General features: G+C 36.5%; 1 protein-coding gene across 6 annotated transcripts in view; it reads right to left on the bottom strand.

The window, feature by feature from the left end:
* Positions 1-19678, bottom strand: part of ARAP2 (ArfGAP with RhoGAP domain, ankyrin repeat and PH domain 2) — a 188429-nt gene that overhangs the window by 12887 nt on the left and 155864 nt on the right. For 5 of the 6 annotated variants that reach the window (XM_059163894.1, XM_059163866.1, XM_059163875.1 and 2 more), the window contains 4 exons: positions 18508-18647; positions 8249-8331; positions 7126-7161; positions 5152-5215 (listed from right to left, as the gene is read on the bottom strand). In XM_059163894.1, the coding sequence (XP_059019877.1) occupies positions 5152-5215; positions 7126-7161; positions 8249-8331; positions 18508-18647 (323 nt within the window). Of the gene's footprint in view, positions 1-5151; positions 5216-7125; positions 7162-8248; positions 8332-18507; positions 18648-19678 lie in introns of those variants that run through there. The other variant, XR_009351110.1, reaches the window with a different exon arrangement.

The raw sequence follows: 19678 nt of genomic DNA, 5'->3' as shown, positions 1-19678 counted from the left end.
ATCCCAGAGGTATTTTTCCCAACATGCAGAACATTTTATCTAGTAATACATTCTGACACTTTATAGTTATTTATAAGTGACCTTAAAGGTCCTTCTGCTGATGGATCATAGAGCTGAAGATCATACTTTCATTATTATAACCAGTGATCACACCCCAAAATCTTCAGTTCTCTCACCCACTTTCTATTTCTTCCCACCCACCCAGCTTTGCGGCATAACTGACAAAATGGTAGGCTACTGACAATACACAATGTGATGATTTGATCTATGTACACACCGTGAAAGGATTCTCCTCCATCCCGTCAATTAAGACATCTATCATCTATTTTGGTGAGAACATTTAAGTGCTACTCTTAACAAATTTCAATGATACAGTTATAGCATTATCAACTATTTCAACAGTGACCATGTTCTACATGAGCAACTCAAACCTTGTTCGTCTTACAGCTGAAAGTTTTTACCCTTTTGCCAACCCTTCCCTGTTTCCCCTACCCACCCAGCAACACCTTTTCCACTGTTTCTAGGAGTTCGACTTTTATTTTTAGATCCCACATATAATACTGCAATCTTTGCTTGTGTGGCTTATTTCACTCAGCATAATGCCGTCCGTGTTCACCCGTGTCATCACAGATGACAAGCGTTCTTTCTTATTTAAGGATGAATAATATTTAGTTGTGTGTGCCCTCTCTTTATCCATTCATCCTTGGACTTACGTCATTAGACATGATCCAAGGTCATTTTTATACCTTTGCAATTGTGAAAAATGCTGTTAAGGACTTGAGTTTGCCTCTTACTCCTTTTGAGCTTGACCTCTTACCTTTCTAGCTAACAATTTAGTTTCATTCACTTCTTTGGACTCCTTGAGACCTCCAATCTATTCTCTACCATCATTCTACTTTCCACATCTTCCTCCACTTCCTTGACAGCCTGTCATAGTTTCATAATCATTAAGTATGCTCACCTGCTTATCAGGATCTTCAATTCTTGCGCTCCTTCTCCTTTGATCATACGTGCCTGGCAGAGCCCCCACCCTAGTTACACCCAATTCTACTAACTCTATGGGTGCCTACCAATTGATGAAGAAAGAAAAAAAGATGGTTACTCTATAGATTTATCTCCCTTTAAATTTAACCTTAAAGTCAGGCAAGAGCTCAGCTTTAAGTTGAAGTTCTACTACAGGACAATCGTCTTTCTCACTCTCTGAAGATTATTTCTCACCTTTCCTCTGCCCCTATACTTTCAATATCCCGCCCTAACTCACTGAAGGTGAGCTCACTGATTTAATTTTAAACATTACTAGTAATCACTGAAGAATTTCACTTTCCTGCCATGAAGTATACTATGCTCCCTGCATCTTTTAGCCATATAAGTGAGACTCCCTTCTCTTCACAAAAATTACTCTGATTACAAATAACTTTTCTTCAGTCATAAATGCTCAGTGGACTATAATACACAGTCAAGGTCTGACACTCTGGTGTACAACCATTTTTTTCAGCAATGATGAACAAATGTGCACTTGTTCACATTGCTTCGTGTCTGCTCAGGGCCTCTGCTGGTCTGATAATCACCTTCCTCAAAATAAAATAAGATAAAAACAGAGAGGGAGGCAAACCATAAGAGACTTTTAACTACAGAGAACAAACTGAGGGTTGATGGAGGGTGGGGGCATTAAGGAGGGCACTTGTGATGAGCGCACTGTATGTGGGGTATGTAAGAGATGAATCGCTACATTCTACTCCTGAAACTAATGATACACGATATGTTAACTAACTTGAATTTAAATAAAAACTTAGAAGGAAAAAAATCACTTTCCTCTTCAATTTTTTCTTCCAATTACTGAATTTTCTCTATTAGTGTATGTTGAAAGTCTATACCTTCCCATCCTAAGGACATATAAACTGAAACCCCCAAACCTACCCTGACCTCCTCTTTTTCTCTAACCACACAGCCTCATTTATCTACATAGCAAATCCCTTGGCTGGATTTTCTATACCAATCATCTGTTTTTTTCTTCCTCTCAACCCTTCGCATTTCTTTTGTTTTCTTTTTTTTCTCTTCTGCTTGACCTTTGGAGTTTGGAATGTCCCAGGGCTTATTCTTCCATCCATTTCTTTCTTTCTTTCTTTCTCTCCCTACACCATACTCCCCTTTCATTTTAGATTCGCCTATCTACCCCAAATCCAGAGCTTTCAATGCAAACTGAATACTGACTTACCCCAAATTTATACTGCATTCCCCAAATTTCACCTGAGCATTTGTTTTTTTAAAATAATCTCTGCACCCAACGTGGGGCTTGAACTCACAACCCTGAGATCAAGAGTCACATGTCCTTCTAACTGAGCCAGCCAGGTATCCTTTGCCTGAGTTTTTGATCTATACTTCCAATCTTCTATTCAAATAAATATTTATTTGTGTGTCTAACAGGCATCTCCAATTTCATAGGCTGAAACAGAACTCTGTTTTCTTCTGCATCTCTGATCTGATCACTTCTATTTGCCAGTTGCCCAAGGCTAAACAAACAAAAACAAAAAATAAACCCTAGAACTCTTCCTTGATTAGTACTCCTCTCAAAGTATTGTAGCCAATCAATCTGTAAATTCTGTTGGATCCACTTTCAACCACTCTTGAATCTTAATGTCTCACTATGTCTACTGCTACCACCCTAGCCAGAACTGCCATCTTCACACAGCTGTTCTTCCTGCTGCCATCTTGGACTCCCAACAGTGTGCCCACAACAAACGAAATTATTATTTCTTCAGTTAATATAAGTCAGATCAAATCCTTCTCTTGTTCCCCACACTCCTAAACTGGGATGATATGATCTGTTGAGTGCCTTCCTCATCTTTTACATCTTCCCATAACATAGCCCTTCAGGATGTTCACGGAACAAAGGTTGTGACCACATCTCAGGACCTTGTACTTGCTGGCCCCTGTAACTGGAATGCTCTTCCCACTCCTGCATACCTGCATGATTTGCTCCCTAATTTCAGACAGGTCTCAACACACTTGTCAGCTATTCAGAAAGGCATTTTCCTGAGAATCTTTCCTAGTTAGTGCCCTTCTTTACCTCAGTCACACTCATTCCTTCTCCTTTTTATCAAACTAATATCTATTTGAAATTCTGTCAAATTGTTTATGTTCTCTCCCCTTTCTTATAACTATTGAGAAAGAGAGAGAGAGAGAGAGAGAGAGCGCGAGCGCATACAAGCAGGGGGAGAAGCAGAGGAAGAGGGAGAAACAGGATCCGGCAGAGCAGGGAGTCTGATGTGGGGCTCCATGTACTTTTGTACGTGGTATTGGGTTCTCTGGTGCAGATGTCCATACAGGTTTTATAAGACTGACAGAACCCTTCTTCTCACTGAGTTTACGCTTTAGTAAGAGAGGCAGATATGAAAAATCTAATCACACAATGCTTTCTAATTAGAAATACACCTGGTGTACAGAATGTTCAGGGTTCCGACAGCCTGAAGGTCTGACTGGTCTGAAGATCATGGAGAATTCCTCTGAGAATGTGACACATAAATGAAAATCAAGAGGGCTTCTGAATCAGGGATGCAGATACTAGATACTGGATACTAGAAAAGTACTCTGCACACCCCAAAGAACTCCTTGTAAGGAGGACTCTGTGTGTGTGTGTGTGTGTGTGTGTGTGTATATGTATGTGTGTTTGTTAACATGTATAAATCAGTACTTGCTCGTTTCCTATCTGTCTCCCTATGGAGGTGAGCCATTAAATCCTTAAATCCAAGAAGGCCTTTGTGTTTATCTTAGTCCAAAGAAGTGGAATGAGCAGAGGAAAAGTAACTGGGCTGAATCTCTAGGGCCAGGACAATGAAGGGTAAGTGAGGCAAGGAGAAAGAAGTTGGCGATGAGAGCAACCTCTGCTTTCTGGCTATTTATACCTTGATTTTTAAACAAGTCTAGTGACTTCAATGATAAAAACAAAAAATCAATGTAGTTGTACCACAAACACTATAATAGTTTTGACTCTATGGTTCCAATTTTACTAAAACACTTTAAATCTAGTTTGCTTTCTTTTTAAAGAGTTAAATAACAGAATTTCTGAAAAGTCACAAATTAGAGGAAAAGTGTCTAAAAAAGTTAAGTCTTTTTCTGTCTTTGTGTTTTCAGGTAGTAACAGTAACATCAGACTGAGAAGAGCAGGGTTTATTAACCACTGGAAAGGTTAATAAATTAAGAGAGAAAATGATTTTCAAAACAAATAAGGGCCAGATCTGGGGGTGAATTAACTTCCCACTTATAAGAGAAACAGGAAAGTACGTCCTCAGTAATAAAAAGTGGCAACTTAATCGTTACCAGTGAATTTCAATGCTCTTGTGGGAAGTATTGCTGGGAATTCAGCCAGACAAGGTGCGAGGTGCAACCAAACCTATTAATGAGACTATTTAACCCTCCCCTATAGTCCTCCTGTAGGGAGGTGACTAAATGGGGAATTGAGTATAGGTATTAGCTTCTGGCATCCCTGGGTTTAAACCACTAACTAAATGTAAGGTGCCCAGCAAGTGAGAGAATCTTTATACCTTTATTCCCTCAACGACAAGCAACACCATGCATGGTTTGTTGCAAAAAATGCAGGAGTTAACTCTTCTGAAGAATCCAGCATGCAGTATTCTTGAAGTATTAAAGGAATGTGGGCTCCTGTCTTTATTTCTGGAAAGGCTAGGGTGGGGAGCGGGGGAGTAGATGGCCATAGGGAGGACAAGGAGGAAAACAGCATACTTTTCTAAATGAAGACAAATGCGGGACTCTGGTAAAACAAGCTCCTCTTTCCAAACACACTACCATCTTGAAGCTGTGCACCTCTCCTGAGGTAAGGAGTAGCTGCAGTACCAGAAAGGAAGCCTCAACAAAGAAAGCAAGCTCTTTTTCAAAGAGTAAGGGGTACATCTGGATTCTCATATATTTAAAAAGTATATAAATGAGAAAACTAAAGCATACACATAAAACTCATTAAAAATATATGTTTATAAAAAATAAAAAATTAAAAAAAATAAATAAAAATAAAAATAAATAAGTAAATAAATAAATAAGATCTTTAAAAACAAAACAAAAAAAATGCTTGTACCTCACACTAATATTTCCTATGAGCTGTGGTTATACTTTGTTGGAGAGCTGAAACAGAGATCATACCTGGGCAATGAAGACATTGGCCATCCACTCCATCTGAGTTTGTAGACTATCACAACAAATGTGCCTGTAAAACAAGGTTTATCGAATACATAATTCAGAAAGACAGCAGACTGTTCTCCTGTGTATTTGTTTGGTTATTAAGTGATCGGAGACCTCTTTGGATTTCTCCTGATTCATGACTTAATGCAATCAAAATGGAAGTATTTCAGTATAAGTCGCTTTAGGCTTCGGTTAAATGTACAATAACAAAATAATAGTAAAATATGCTAGTTTAAACAAAATACAGCTACAGGCTTTGGAAACTGCTGAAAAATGACCAGCAATATTTGTGGAAAGGCAGAAAGGCCACCGTCATTTCCTTTTTCAGGTACATGATGTTAAACATCTTTTTCCCCAGAAACTCTGAGCCTAAGAAGAAAAATATGTGCACATTTTCTTAAGAGCAGACTTTTAAAAAAGGCTCAGACAGTCTCCATCATTAGGATTATAAACATTAATACCCATAAGAGTTGTGAAAAATGAACTAAATGAAAAACTACTACAGCATGTTCAATAACACTGATTCAGTAACCTTTTATTAAAAACCTGTGTAAAACAGAGATCTTGCCCTCAAGGTTCACCTAGTCTATCAGAGGAGCTAAGCATGTAAACAAATAAATTAGAACACAGTGAGAAAAAGAGAAAGTCAAGTTGAACACAAGAAAGAGCACACTTGGGGATGCCATAAAGTATTCTTACAAAAGGAAAATTCTGTAAGTGATGTTAGACATGGACATTTCAACGTCATTATGTATTTTTATTCCTGTATGAAAAACTATTATAAAAATGTTAAAACGAAATTTGTAAAAAAAAAAAAAAATTCTTGCTTCCTTCATTAGATTCTCACAAAGGTATTGTCCCTTTCCATTACCATGTCCCAAAAACCGGTCTTCTCTATCATTAAGCACTCATGTATGCAAAATACTACAGATACCGAGAAGAAATAAGTAAGGATTAGAGGTGAGAGTTAACTGATAAGACTAGTGGGGCATGTGAGCTATAGTTTGAAAGAAGAATGACAGTTGAGTCTGCCACATCAGCAGGAAGAGGATGGGAGCAGCAAACAGTGTGGAAGAAGGCTCACTAAAGGGACTACAGACGTTAACATGGAAAGATGAAGGGACAAGGAATGTACTGTGAATTAAAGATAGATTGCTGTTTTATCCTTAAGCCAAAAAAAAAAAAAAAAAAAAAAAAAAGAAGAAGAAGGAAGCCATGGGAGACAAGGCTGATGGAGCCTCATATTAAAGGGTCTTGTGTGCTGTGCCAACAATCCTGCACTTTATCCTTCTGAAGACAGTTAATGCAGGAAAGAAACACAATGCATTTAGGAAGCCCCTTTGGTGGTTGGATAGAGAATATTCTAGAAAACAAAAGTAAAATTATATGCATAAAGAGCATCTAGGATAACTGGAATAACCCACACAGATGAAGGCATGGCCTGATCAGAGAGACAATTAAGAGGCAGATCCCATATGGTTTAGTGGTTGGTTAGATGAAGCTGCGGTGGGAGGTAGAGACATATAGTACAATCTCTAAGGAGACCAGCTAGGTCCTGTGACATCAATGTAAAACACATATTTGCAAAGAAAAGGTTTGAGGCCAAGATTTTTTTTTTTTTATACAAAGTTTTGGCTAGTTCTTATCCTTTATATAAAACTGAATTCAGCCTGCTTATCCCACACTCACATAATAACTAGGGAGAAATCAGACATAGTTTCTCTTAGGAGGGCACTAGCAAGTAGGACACCTGGGATTTAAATGGACCTAAATCTTGAAGCAAATCTATTTTCTTCTTCTCAAAGTATTTAAAAAAATTTCTTAACTTCACTTTGGTGAAACATTTCCTGTCTGTAGTCCTATCTGCCAATAACATTATTTGTTTAGTAAAGTTATAGATGTATCAAATCCCAAAACTGCCAGATGTTAACTTACCAATGATGTTTTTCAGAATACGCTGTCAATCCCCAACTATATTACATTGGGGGGGAAAAAAAACCAAACACACACATATTAAAAAAGAGAAATCATACAAAACCAAAAACAGATTATTAGATATTAAGGAGCAGGGACTCAATGGTGGCAATGTATAACAGAACAGAAAAACTCACACATCCTGGATTCAATGGATATGACTGATCTAGAGATGAATGATAAATGAAGGGTTTGGCTACAAATTTAAATATGCTCAAGGAAGAGGGAGGGAAAGGATCTATGACATCATGGGAAAGTGAAGGAAATCTCTCAGAAGATACTCTTGGCTGAGGAAGGATAGATATCTAGGAAAACAGCCAAAACAAGATATAAACCTTCTCCTACTGATATTGTGGGCAATTAAATAATGTGGCAACAGCAAGACAGGTGTATGTACTGGGTTTAAAATAAAGCACATAGGCAAAAATGAGAAAAATTTTCAGGAATAGAACACCCAAAGTAAGTATCTAACAGTTCATGAAAATGTTTTGTAAGTATTTGTGAAAACATTAATTAGCTAATCACATCAATCTGTGATTAGAAAGTATGGCATAAACTGCATGCTGGCATGATTCAAATGTTGAAGAGGAGGACAATGTATTAGAGAGTCTACTTTTCTCTTCACTGCCTGGTACTAGTGGGTTTACTATCAAATTTGGTAAAGAAAAAAAAAAAAAAGGCAAATTACACAGCCAGGCATCAAGAGGCTATTTTCCTGTATGTAGAATTGGCTGGAACATTCCTTATGCCCCCAGGCTGTGAAACTGATCAAGGAATGGAATAGTGGAGAAAAACCCAGGTGTTTTTGAATAGACAGGGCCTTCTGGGGATTTCTTGTTTTACACAACAGAGATGCCATCACCAAGGAATTTGACTTTAGTGGGAATATTATGCTTTTTTATCTGCCCACAGGAGTTCCCGCAATCTGCAACAGGTCTCCTGCCATGTCTGTGGCAGCTCAAAGATTTTGTCTGTAGCTTAACTTATAAAAAGCCTGATTAATGTCTCTGACCTCCAAATCCTTGCATAGATACATATTACTAAAACTTTCACTTTTCAAAAACCCTTCCCTTTCAAACTTTACCTTGTTGGAGGCTTCATTTTCTTTTTCACTCCAAGATAAAACTTCAGTGAACCAAGAGAAAACATTTTGTCATATTTACTACTCTGTAAGGAAAACAAAATAATCTGTAATTAAACAGACTTTAAAAATATCTTTATATTTTGAGTATTAATGACTGGATTCAGAATCAGTTTCTCCAATGTTTTATGGATATTATACTAAGTTTTTAGTACATGAAGATTATTCTGATTACAATGTTATAAATTTAAATAGAAAATTTTGAATATACATGCATGTTTATGTATGTCTGTACATGTATACACAGACACAATAATTTTTTATTTAAGACACCTGGAACCAGATATAAATCAGAACTGATTATTTTTCATTTTTTTCTCATATTTGAAAAATAGAATAATGTCAATATTATGTAATCCCATCAGTGCTGTCTGGGACAGCACCCAGTATTCATGTAACTAAGACAACTACCTTCATGTTAGGTTTTGTTGACAAATGCATTATGATTTTCTGTATTTTGTAGATTCCATACTAGGAACTTCTTTGGGTATATATTGAACTATCTCAAGTATCTATATTAATAACATTTTAAACAAATAATTAATGTAAGTAGACTATTAAAAATTTACATTATTCTGGATCAATGATCTATTCTACATACACATCCTGACATATTTATCTGTAACTAATATTTTTTAAAAATCTTGGAACATAGACCACCAGGTAAAACTTGAATCATTATCCTCTAATTTCAAAACTTATACCAAACACACACACACAGACTCACATTACACATAAAGGTAACAACCTTGGAAATGATTATTAACACATGCTTTCCCCATACCCTAATAATTCTGAAGGAAATCTTCTGTTTTAAAGTGTTAGGCATATAGCATTAAAAACTAAGAGCAAGGGGTTTGGGATCACAGAAACTTGGGTGCAAATCTGGCTTGCTACTTAGTTTGTGAGCTCACTTTGCTCTGCTCTTCTTGTTAGTAAAGAGGAATAATAAGAATATCAAGTATCTCATAGGGTTATTATTAAGTAAGGGATTTCTGGGCATTTCAGTTGGTTAAGTGTCTGACTTCGGCTCAGGTCATGATCTCAGGATCCTGGGATCGAGCCCCATGTCCACATCTGGCTTCTTGCTCAGCCGGGAGTCTGCTTATCACTCTGCCCCTCCCCCTCTTCAAATTCTTTCTCAAATAAATAAATAGAATTTTTGTTTATTTTTTTAATAAATAGAATTTTTAAAAAAGATAAAATAAGTAAAGAAGTACTATGAAGGATTATTCTATAGACTAAATGAGAAAAATGTCTATTAAATATTTAGTCTAGTAATCAGCATTAGTGCGCAACAAATTATTATTATTATTTTTAAAGATTTTATTTATTTATTTGACAGACAGAGATCACAAGGAGGCAGAGAGACAGGCAGAGAGAGAGGAGGAAGCAGGCTCCCTGCTGAGCAGAGAGCCCGATGCGGAGCTCAATCCCAGGATCCTGGGATCATGACCTGAGCCGAAGGCAGAGGCTTTAACCCACTGAGCCACCCAGGCGCCCCAAATTATTATTATTATTAGGAACTTAGAACATATTGCTTCAGAGACCCAGTAATACAGACAAATTGTTAGGATCCTAGGACAGTATGCAAAAGCCCACTTAGCAAATATTGGCTGAAATTTAGTACTAAGTACAATTAGCTGAAGTTAGTACTAACTTCTATAATAAAAGTTAAACTGTTACTGTGAAGTCTTTTTTTTCATGAAGGTAGTTGAATTTGAAAAGTAAAAGATGGAAAATATATTTAAAATTAAAAACTGCCTTTCATAGAGAATACAGGTTAAGAAAATATAGAGGAAATATAAAGGCAAAAACAAGCAAGAAGATGATCAGGAGTAAAGCTTGGGTGACCAGTGCTCTAGGGCATTGATGAGACCTGGAATGTGTCTGGCTAATTTACTCCTAGTCAGTATAACAATGTGTGCTATTATCATCACGGTAGATAATTTAGAATATTTATTTTGGATATTATTTTCTCTTATGGCTAGATTTTTAGAAATGGAATCACTGGGCTAAAGGCTAGGAACATGTTTAAGATTCTAGGGGTGCCGGTGGCTCAGTCAGTTGAACACTGATTCTTGATTTTTGGCTCAGATTGTGATCTTGGGGTCGTGGGATCAAGCCCTACATTGGGCTCCACGTTCAACATGGTGTCTGCTTGTCCCTCTTCCTCTGCTCCCCTACCCCCCACTCACACTCTTGTTCTCTCTCAAATAAATAAATACATAGCATCTTAAAAAAATAAGGTTTTGGCCAGATTGATGGTGTACATTTACTTACAATTAAACATACACTCATATATTCATTAGCAATTTTCAATTTTGATTTGGTTCACAATTATCTTTCTGTTTGAATTAGTTCCTTATATATGAAATAAGAAATTTCCCTGTCTCTTTAAATGAAATATTCTATACAAACTGCTGTTTGCCTTAATTCTGCTGTTTCCTTTTATTAGTTTTAGGAAGTCATACTCATCTTTCCTTTTGAACTTTCTTAACTATTTCAATTTAAAGGGTTCTCACATGGCTGACAAATACTGAATTGATGGCCATGTAATTTGAAGGGCTACTATTTTTAAAGTTTTACTTCTTTTGTCAATCTGGAATAGATGAGAGTTTAAACTGAAAATTTTTAAGAATTACCCCAGCCCTATTTATTAAACAAACATTTAAAAAATTTTTAATTAATTTTTTATTAACATATAATGTATTATTAGTCCCAGGGGTACAGGTCTGTGAATCACCAGGTTTACACACTTCACAGCACTCATCATAGCACATATCCTCCCCATTGTCCATAACCCTACCACCCTCTCCCTACCCCTCTCCTCCCGACCCCCCTCAGTTTGTTTTGTGACATTAAGAGTCTCTTATGGTTTGTCTCCCTTCCAATCCCATCTTGTTTCATTTATTCTTTTCCTACCCCCCAAACGACCCCCCATTGCATCTCCACTCCCTCATATCAGGGAGATCTTTTGATAGTTGTCTTTCTCCCATTGACTTATTTCGCTAAGCACAATACCCTCTAGTTCCATTCACATTGTGGCAAATGGCAAGGTTTCATTTCTTTTGATGGCTGCATAGTATTCCATTGTGTATACATACCACTTCTTCTTTATTCATTCATCTGTTGATGGACATCTAGGTTTTTTCCATAGTTTGGCTATTGTGGACACTGCTGCTATAAACATTCGGGTGCATATGCCCCTTTGGATCACTACATTTTGTATCTTAAGGGTAAATACCCAGTAGTGCAATTGCTGGGTCATAGGGTAGCTCTATTTTCATATTTTTGAGGAACCACCATGCTGCTTTCCAGAGTGGTTGCACCAGCTTGCATTCCCACCAACAGTGTAGGAGGGCTCCCCTTTCTCCGCATCCTCAGCAGCATCTGTCATTTCCTGACTTGTTAATTTTAGCCATTCTGACTGGTGTGAGGTGGTATCTCACTGTGGTTTTGGTTTGTATTTCCCTGATGCCAAGTGATGTGGAGCACTTTTTCATGTGTCTGTTGGCCATCTGGATGTCTTCTTTGCAGAAATGTCTGTTCATGTCCTCTGCCCATTTCTTGATTGGATTATTTGTTCTTTGGGTGTTGAGTTTGATAAGCTCTTTACAGATTTTGGATACTAGCCTTTTATCTATATGTCGTTTGCAAATACCTTCTCCCATTCCATCAATTGTCTTTTGGTTTTGTTAACTGTTTCCTCTGCTGTGCAAAAGCTTTTGATCTTGATGAAATCCCAATAGTTCATTTTTGCCTTTGCTTCCCTTGCCTTTGGTGATGTTCCTAGGAAGACGTTGCTGCCTGTGCTCTTCTCAAGGATTTTGATGGATTCCTTTCTCACATTGAGGTCCTTCATCCATTTTGAGTCTATTTTTGTGTGTGGTGTAAGGAAATGGTCGAGTTTCATTTTTCTGCATGTGGCTGTCCAATTTTCCCAACACCATATGTTGAAGAGACTGTCTTTATTCCATTGGACATTCTTTCCTGCTTTGTTGCGGATTAGCTGACCACAGAGTTGAGGGTCTATTTCTGGGTTCTCTATTCTGTTCCATTGATCTATGTGTCTGTTTTTGTGCCAGTACCATACTGTCTTGATGATGACAGCTTTAAACAAACCTTTCTTTAGACATATATTTATAGTGGCATTTGTTTGGCATTTATTTGTCAAAAACAAATCTTAATATACAAGTAGGTATTTTACCTGATTTGATGGTACCATTGCTATCTCTGTTCATTCTTATGCCAGGACCATATTATTTCAGCTATTTCAGCTTTACTGTACACCATAATTGTTGGATGGAATATGGGACACACTTATTTTGTCTTTTATACACCAAGATGTTTGCAAGTATCTTATCTGTTTACGCTTTGAGGTGATTATCAAATCATTTCTGCCAGATTCTAAAAATAATCCCTTTGGGATTTTGAAAGGCATTATATGAAACCTATTGATAAATATTAATAGACTTTACATACATTTTATTTCTATCAGTGAAGTTCTATAGTTTCCCTCATAACGTCTGTACTTCTGGCTAAGGTCATTTTCCGGTAGTTTATGTGCTTTTTCTTTTTATTCTGACTGAGGACTGGTTTTGGGTGCTGATTTTGTAGCATGCTACCCTACTTCATGTTAAGGAGAAGCACTGAAGTCTAATATAGAACAGTGAGGGAGCTTTGTAAGGCAGTGAGTATTCCATGTCGGAAAGAGTCAAAGCAAGGAGAAGTTGGGCTGTATCCACAGCAGTGGTGCCTCCCGGCCACACCTGTTGGAGAGGACATCAGACCACAGCTGAGGTGAATAGCCATCCTCCTGGCTGAGAGAGGTGGCCAGGTAAGGTGAGGTGAGAGCCAGAACAATGGGATTTGCACAGTTCAGGATGAGAAAAACAGTGCTGAAGCAGGTAGTCTGCATTTACAACAGGATATCATAATTCCAAGACTGCCTACATTTTGATATACTTTTGGCAATAGAAGGTCTGAAGTCCTACAACAGATTCTCAAGCCAGTCCTGACATGCAGGCTCATTACTTTACACCATATATTCTGTCCAAAATGAACACTAATGACAGAATTTGAGAAGAAAGCAGCAGTGGTGGAAAGAAAGCTTTTTTCAGTTTCTGTCTTTAAACTGAATATGCATAAAGTAGAACTGTAAGGACACTAATGGAAAGTTCTATAAAAGGAATTCTCATTTGGCAAGATAACTTTACTGTTGGTTTATTACAATTCTCTCTTTTGGTATGTGTATTTTCTGGAGAATTTCTTCAGAAAGTTCAATATACTAGACTGTTAGGAAGTCTCTAATGTGTTACTTCAGGCACTATAATTCAAAATAAAGTTTTTAACTAAGCCAATTAAATTAGTGTGCTTAAAAAACTATTCTTGCTCCTAAAAGGAGTCTGCTTATTAGTGCATGCAACTTTTAACGACCCCTCCCTTAGCCACTTGTTTTTTTTCACACCATTAACAGTATAATGGTGATATTCTTTGAAATGTCTCACCTTTTATGTAAATCAAGTCTGAAAACATTTTAATTAACATTTTCTATGCAGGGAAAGCTCAACACAAAATATATCTTCCCCTGTGTATTACCCTAATTTGTTGTTAATGAGCATTCATAAATTATCTCTAATTAACACCTAGTCTTTTTAAATATACTTTTCAATTTGTAATTTCCACTTCATTCTCAGTAAATCATTTTCTAAGTATATACAGTCACACATTTATTAATGGCAACTGTCAAAACCAGAGCCAAATGTTTATTCAAATAAGTTAGGAGATTTTCACTATTGCTTAGTTACTGTAAAATAATTGGAAATGTTAACATTGTCAATGACTCTACCATCAATATTAAAAGGTACAGAGCAGCAACATGAAAAACAAAACAGCTGTATAAAATCATGTGTTGAAAATAATGGTAGTTGAAGGAAAACCGTAAGTCGAATCTCCTCTACTTGCCTGAATATGCAAATTAAAGTATCAGTTGCATTAATTTATTCTGACAGATGTACAAATACAACTTTTAAGCACAATAATTATAAGGCCATAACATGAGCTCACTGTTATAAAAACAAAATGGGTGCAGTGTCCCTAAAAAGCACTGTCTGACAAATAGTGTATCTCACTTACATATGGAATCTAAAAAAGTTGAAATCATAGCAGAAAGCAGAATGGTTGTTGTCAGGGGTTGGGGTCAGGGGAAATGGAGAGATGCTGGTCAAAGCATATAAAATTTCAGTTATGCTGAATGAATGTCCTAGAGAGCTAAGGTACAGCATGATGACTATAGTTAATATTGTACCGCATACCTGAAATTCGCTAAGGGAGTATATTCTAAATGTTACCACCACCCCCAACACACACACAGAGCGCCAACAGATAACTCTGTGAGGTAATGGATATGTTAATTAGTTTGACTGCAGTGATAATTTCTCAATGTGTAATGAATGTATCAAAACATCACCTTGTACAATGTAAATATATACATTTTTTTTGTCAATTACACCTCAATAAAGCTGGGAAAAGGAAGTATTTTAAATGTCAAAAAACAAAACAAAAAAAAAACACTCTTTAAGACAAACTTGTTACTGTCACTGTATGAATTATCTTAGACTGAGTAGACTCAACCTTTCAAAAACATATAAATTCCTAAAACATATTCTGTAAAAGGGTATGAGATTCTCCCTGTCACAAAATCAATCCATCTGAAAAAAAAAAAAAAATCACTTGTCCATGAATAAGCTTCCTGGGGCAGATTTTTAAATTTATATCAGCTTGGGGGAAAACACTATAAAAATATGAATTGTATGGATTGTCATCTTTGGGAATCTTTGGTACTTTGGTACTTCCTAAATAAAAACAAAACAAAACAAAAAACAAAACAAAACAAAAAAAAAACTTATTCCCTAACTTAAAATAATGCAAAATTACTCTTTATTTAATAAATTACTGCATGGAGCCTTTGGAGTCTAATACCTGGGAATGAACACTCTGTTGCTTACTGGCTGTGGGATCTTGGGCAAGTTATAGAATATCTTGATAAGCTCCTTTCTTCATCTGTAAAGTGGGAATAATTATAGTACTAATTTCACAGGGTTATGATAAAGATAAAATGAGATAATACCAGTGAAATGTATAGAACTCTACTTTTTATAGAGCAACTGCCTGAATGCTGGTTGCTGCCATAACGGCAGCACTGCTATTACTAACTACCGACTACTAGTTGTTTGTTTCTAACAACCTTCTGTTGCTACACAATATAAGTCTTGGTTCCACAGTGAGACCAAAAAGTTCAGGTTCATTTTTAAATACCCTAAGCAGATAACCAACTACAAAAGTGACCCTTTAACCAACATATTATGTATATAAAAGGGCAAGGATTAAGGAAATCTGTCCAACAAATATCAAAGTGCGTGACCCACTGAAGAAAACCAAAGAAAATTCAATCAGATTCAGTTCTAAATGGCTGGAGTAATCAGCTGTGACGTCCTGAATTTACTTTCATGAACACAAATCTAAAGTTCATGAACCTTAAAATCTGATGTGTTCAGTTCACATAGGCCCAAATTCTTCTGTGCCTCACTTCTGCAAACTCCACTCTTCGTCTACTAGAAAAACTGCAGGGTGATAATAAATAATAGCCATTTGATATGCACACAGACTCCCTGCTAGGTCCTTCAGATGGAATAATAAGGTGAGAGTCTGAGTACAGTACTTACTATAGCTCCTTGCATAGATGAGGGCTGCAGGAGTCAGTGCTGTTTTGTTAGCCCCCCTGCCTGGACAGTCCACTGTCCTAATCAAAGGAAGAATGCTACTCAGATTTATTTATGCCCACATGGAGGTCTCTCTGCCGGAGGAACATACAGGGAAGGCGGTCAAAGCATGTGAGAAGCTCAACAGAAGCCATAACAAAATGAGAGCACAGAGCTTTGGAAAGTTGCCTATGAATCCATTCTTCGTAACGTATTCACAGACATAACTAGTCTCGTCTGTGTTTGTACATCTCCACAAGAGATCACAGCAAAGCACCACACAGATCCTGTGTGTCTTTAAATCCTGCTGTCATTCTACGTTTAAATTACTATGTAGGTGTTATTTGAGATTCAAGGAAGTAGAGAGGTTACTGCTTACACCCTTGTAATCACCACCCAGAACTGGAGAGAGAACATTTATTTCTCTCATCCTAGAAAGATTCCTACTGACTCCACTATCCTGCTTCTGCAGCAACCTTTCTCCACACCCCAGGCAGACACGTACTGACTTCTTTCATCATAAATGGTTTTGCCTGTTCCTAGATTTCTTATGGACAAACTCATATGATGCTACTTTGCATCAAGCTGCTTTTGCTCAACAAGGACTCAAAGATTCATCCATGTTCATCCATATTCATTAGTATTCATTTTTACTGCCCAGTCATATTCTAGTATATGAATATATCATTCTTTTATTGATGATGAATCATTTGGAATGTTTCCAGGTTTTAGCTTTTATGAGTAAAGCTGCTTATGAACATTCTGGAACAAGTGCTTTGTGGACAGAATACTAGGAACCAATTCCTGGATCATGCAGTAGACGTATGAATAACTTTATTTTTTAAAACTACCAAACAGTTCTACACAGTGATTGTGTGATCTTATACTTACACTAGCAATTTAGGATGATTTTAGTTAATCAAGATCCTTAGTCATACCAGTGGGTATAAAATAATATTGTGTGGTTTCAATCTGCATGCCCCTGGGGACTATTAGGTCGACTGTCTTTAGTTCAATGCTTTATTGGTTATTCCTTCATCTTCTTTCATGTAGTGTCAGTTCAGGACTGCAACCCAATTTTCATTGTGTTGTTTTTTTATTGTTGATTTGTTCTTCATATTCTAGATATGAGTCCTTTCTCAGATATATATACTGTGAATATATTTTTCTCTGTTTGGGACTTGCCCATTGATATTCTTCACGAAGTCTTGATGAGCATGCTGCTATTACCAATATATAAGCTATGACTATATATTGTTTCATATTACATGCATTATGTTATTATATGTAATGTTTCATGACTTAAAAGAATGTATATTCTTAACTAAGCAATAAAATAATGTGGCATTCAGGATTCATACTACCATCATCATATTACAGATTCAAGAAATTGAGGTTGAGAGCTTAAGTTATTATTCACACAACCAATCTGGTGGATTAGACATTTTCACTACTGATCAATATTCTTACAATTCCATAAATTTATCTATTTCCTCTTTCTCTATCTCCTCTCCATTCCACAACTCCTTAACAAAAGCTTTTGAAAATTCAAACTTACAGGGATATATCAGTAAGATTCTGTTGATAAATACGATATTATATGAGTCAATTCATTCAACCATATAGGAAATACATTAATAAATTTTATTTTATTATTTGATTTTTGCCTTTTTATTCCACATTTAATTAATTTCCATTAGCTAAGGTCAAGCCATTTTTGCCTCAGGGCATAACATTCTCTTTTTTATTAATTTAAATTCAATCATCCAATATAGAGTACATCATTAGTTTCAGATACAGAATTCAGTAATTCATCAGTTGCATGTAACATCTAGTGCTCATCATGTCATGTGCCTTCCTTAAAGCCAATTATCCAGTCACCCCATCCCCCTACCCACCTCCCCTTCTGCAACCCTCAGTTTGTTTCCTATATAGTTAAGAGCCTCTCTTAACTATAGCCTTCCTGACTTCTTAACTATAATCTTCCTGACTTCTCAGTTTGTTTCCTATAGTTAAGAGCCTCTTTTAACTATAGTCTTGATTATATGATAATTGTCTTTCTCTGATTGACTTATATTTCACTCAACGTAATACCCCCAGTTCCATCCACACAAATGGTAAGATTTCATCTTTTCTGATAGCTTTTAATTTTACTGATGAAGATGCTGAATTAAATGCTAGTTTATGTAACACATATTAGACCTTTAAGGACTTCTCTGCACTAAAAAATGAGAAGTGCTCAGAAAGGCCACATGAAGTTCTTCACTGTATTACTTAGTGCATTAATGTAACCTTCAGAGGCTGTAAGAAATTAGCTGATGGTGTGTTCTGTTTACTACAGGGCTTGACTGCCAAGAGAGGATGGACAGGGGTATGAAATGAGAATGTTAATACCTACACAAACATGCATACATGTTCAAATACTAAATATACAACTACCTTTGAATCCTTGTAGAGAAAGAGATACCCATCTCGTAAAACAAAATACCGGTCTTGAAACTTATTTCCAGACAGTATTTTAGATGGTTCTTCTTTAATTTTCAACATTCCTTCTTTGATACTTTCCAGGGCCCTCCTCTCTGTAAGGTACAACATTGCTTTTGTAAGTTAAGCACATTTTCATTTATTTGGAATATAATATAAAACATTTCTATTTTTTATTTTGATAATATAAAATCAGAACTTGTTTCTTATCAGTAAGAAGCTGATGGTTAATTTCTGGGAGCACCATGTGTCAGGATATTCGTATCTACTTATAAGCTCTGCCTATACTGTCCAATTGGCTACTGGCTAATGAGCCCTTGAAGTGTGCTTAATCTCAATTGAGGTGTGTTATTAGTATGAAATATATGCCATATTTCAAAGATGTTATACCAAAAAAAGGTAAAAAATCATAAGTTTATAAGGTTGATTACAGGATCAAATTATATTTTAAATAATGAGTTTATATTACTAAAATTAATTTTATCCATTTTAGATCTTTTAATGGGGCTACTAGATAATTTAAAATTACGTAATTGGCTTTATTATATTTCTCTTGAACTGCTCTCGAAAGAACAATGCAAATACAGAGGTAAAAATGGAAGCCTCTCCCAGAATTCTGATTCAGGAACCCAGGAATTCTTGGGGCACTAAATAAAATCCTATACATCTGAACCAGGTAAGGATAAAAAGGGCAAAACTGCTAAGGTAGAGCATTTATCAACAACTACATTTCCTGTGCAATACTGCCACGCCCCACATTTAGAAACACTCAACCAATTCTATAAAAATACTTTCTGGTAAGAACACCAAATTTGGGGACACCCGGGTGGTCAGTCGGTTAAGCGTCTGCCTTCAGCTCAGGCCATGATCCCGGAGTCCTACGATCTAGTCCCACATCAGGCTCCTGCTCAGCCGAGAGCCCGCATCTGCCTCTGCCTGCTGCTCTCCCTCTTTGTGTTCTCTCTCTTTCTCTCTCGCTCTATCACAAATAAATAAATAAAATCTTAAAAAGAGAAAAAGAACACCAAATGTGTACTTGTATAAACTTATCAATACAGCTCCAGTCTAAAGCTTTCTCCTTAAAATCTAGACAATATTCAACTGCCTACTTGGGAACTGAAGAACA

This window comes from Mustela lutreola, chromosome 1 (assembly GCF_030435805.1).
Source record: "Mustela lutreola isolate mMusLut2 chromosome 1, mMusLut2.pri, whole genome shotgun sequence".
Classification (NCBI taxonomy): Eukaryota; Metazoa; Chordata; class Mammalia; order Carnivora; family Mustelidae; genus Mustela; species Mustela lutreola.
This window is presented reverse-complemented; position numbering and strand designations above follow the sequence as displayed.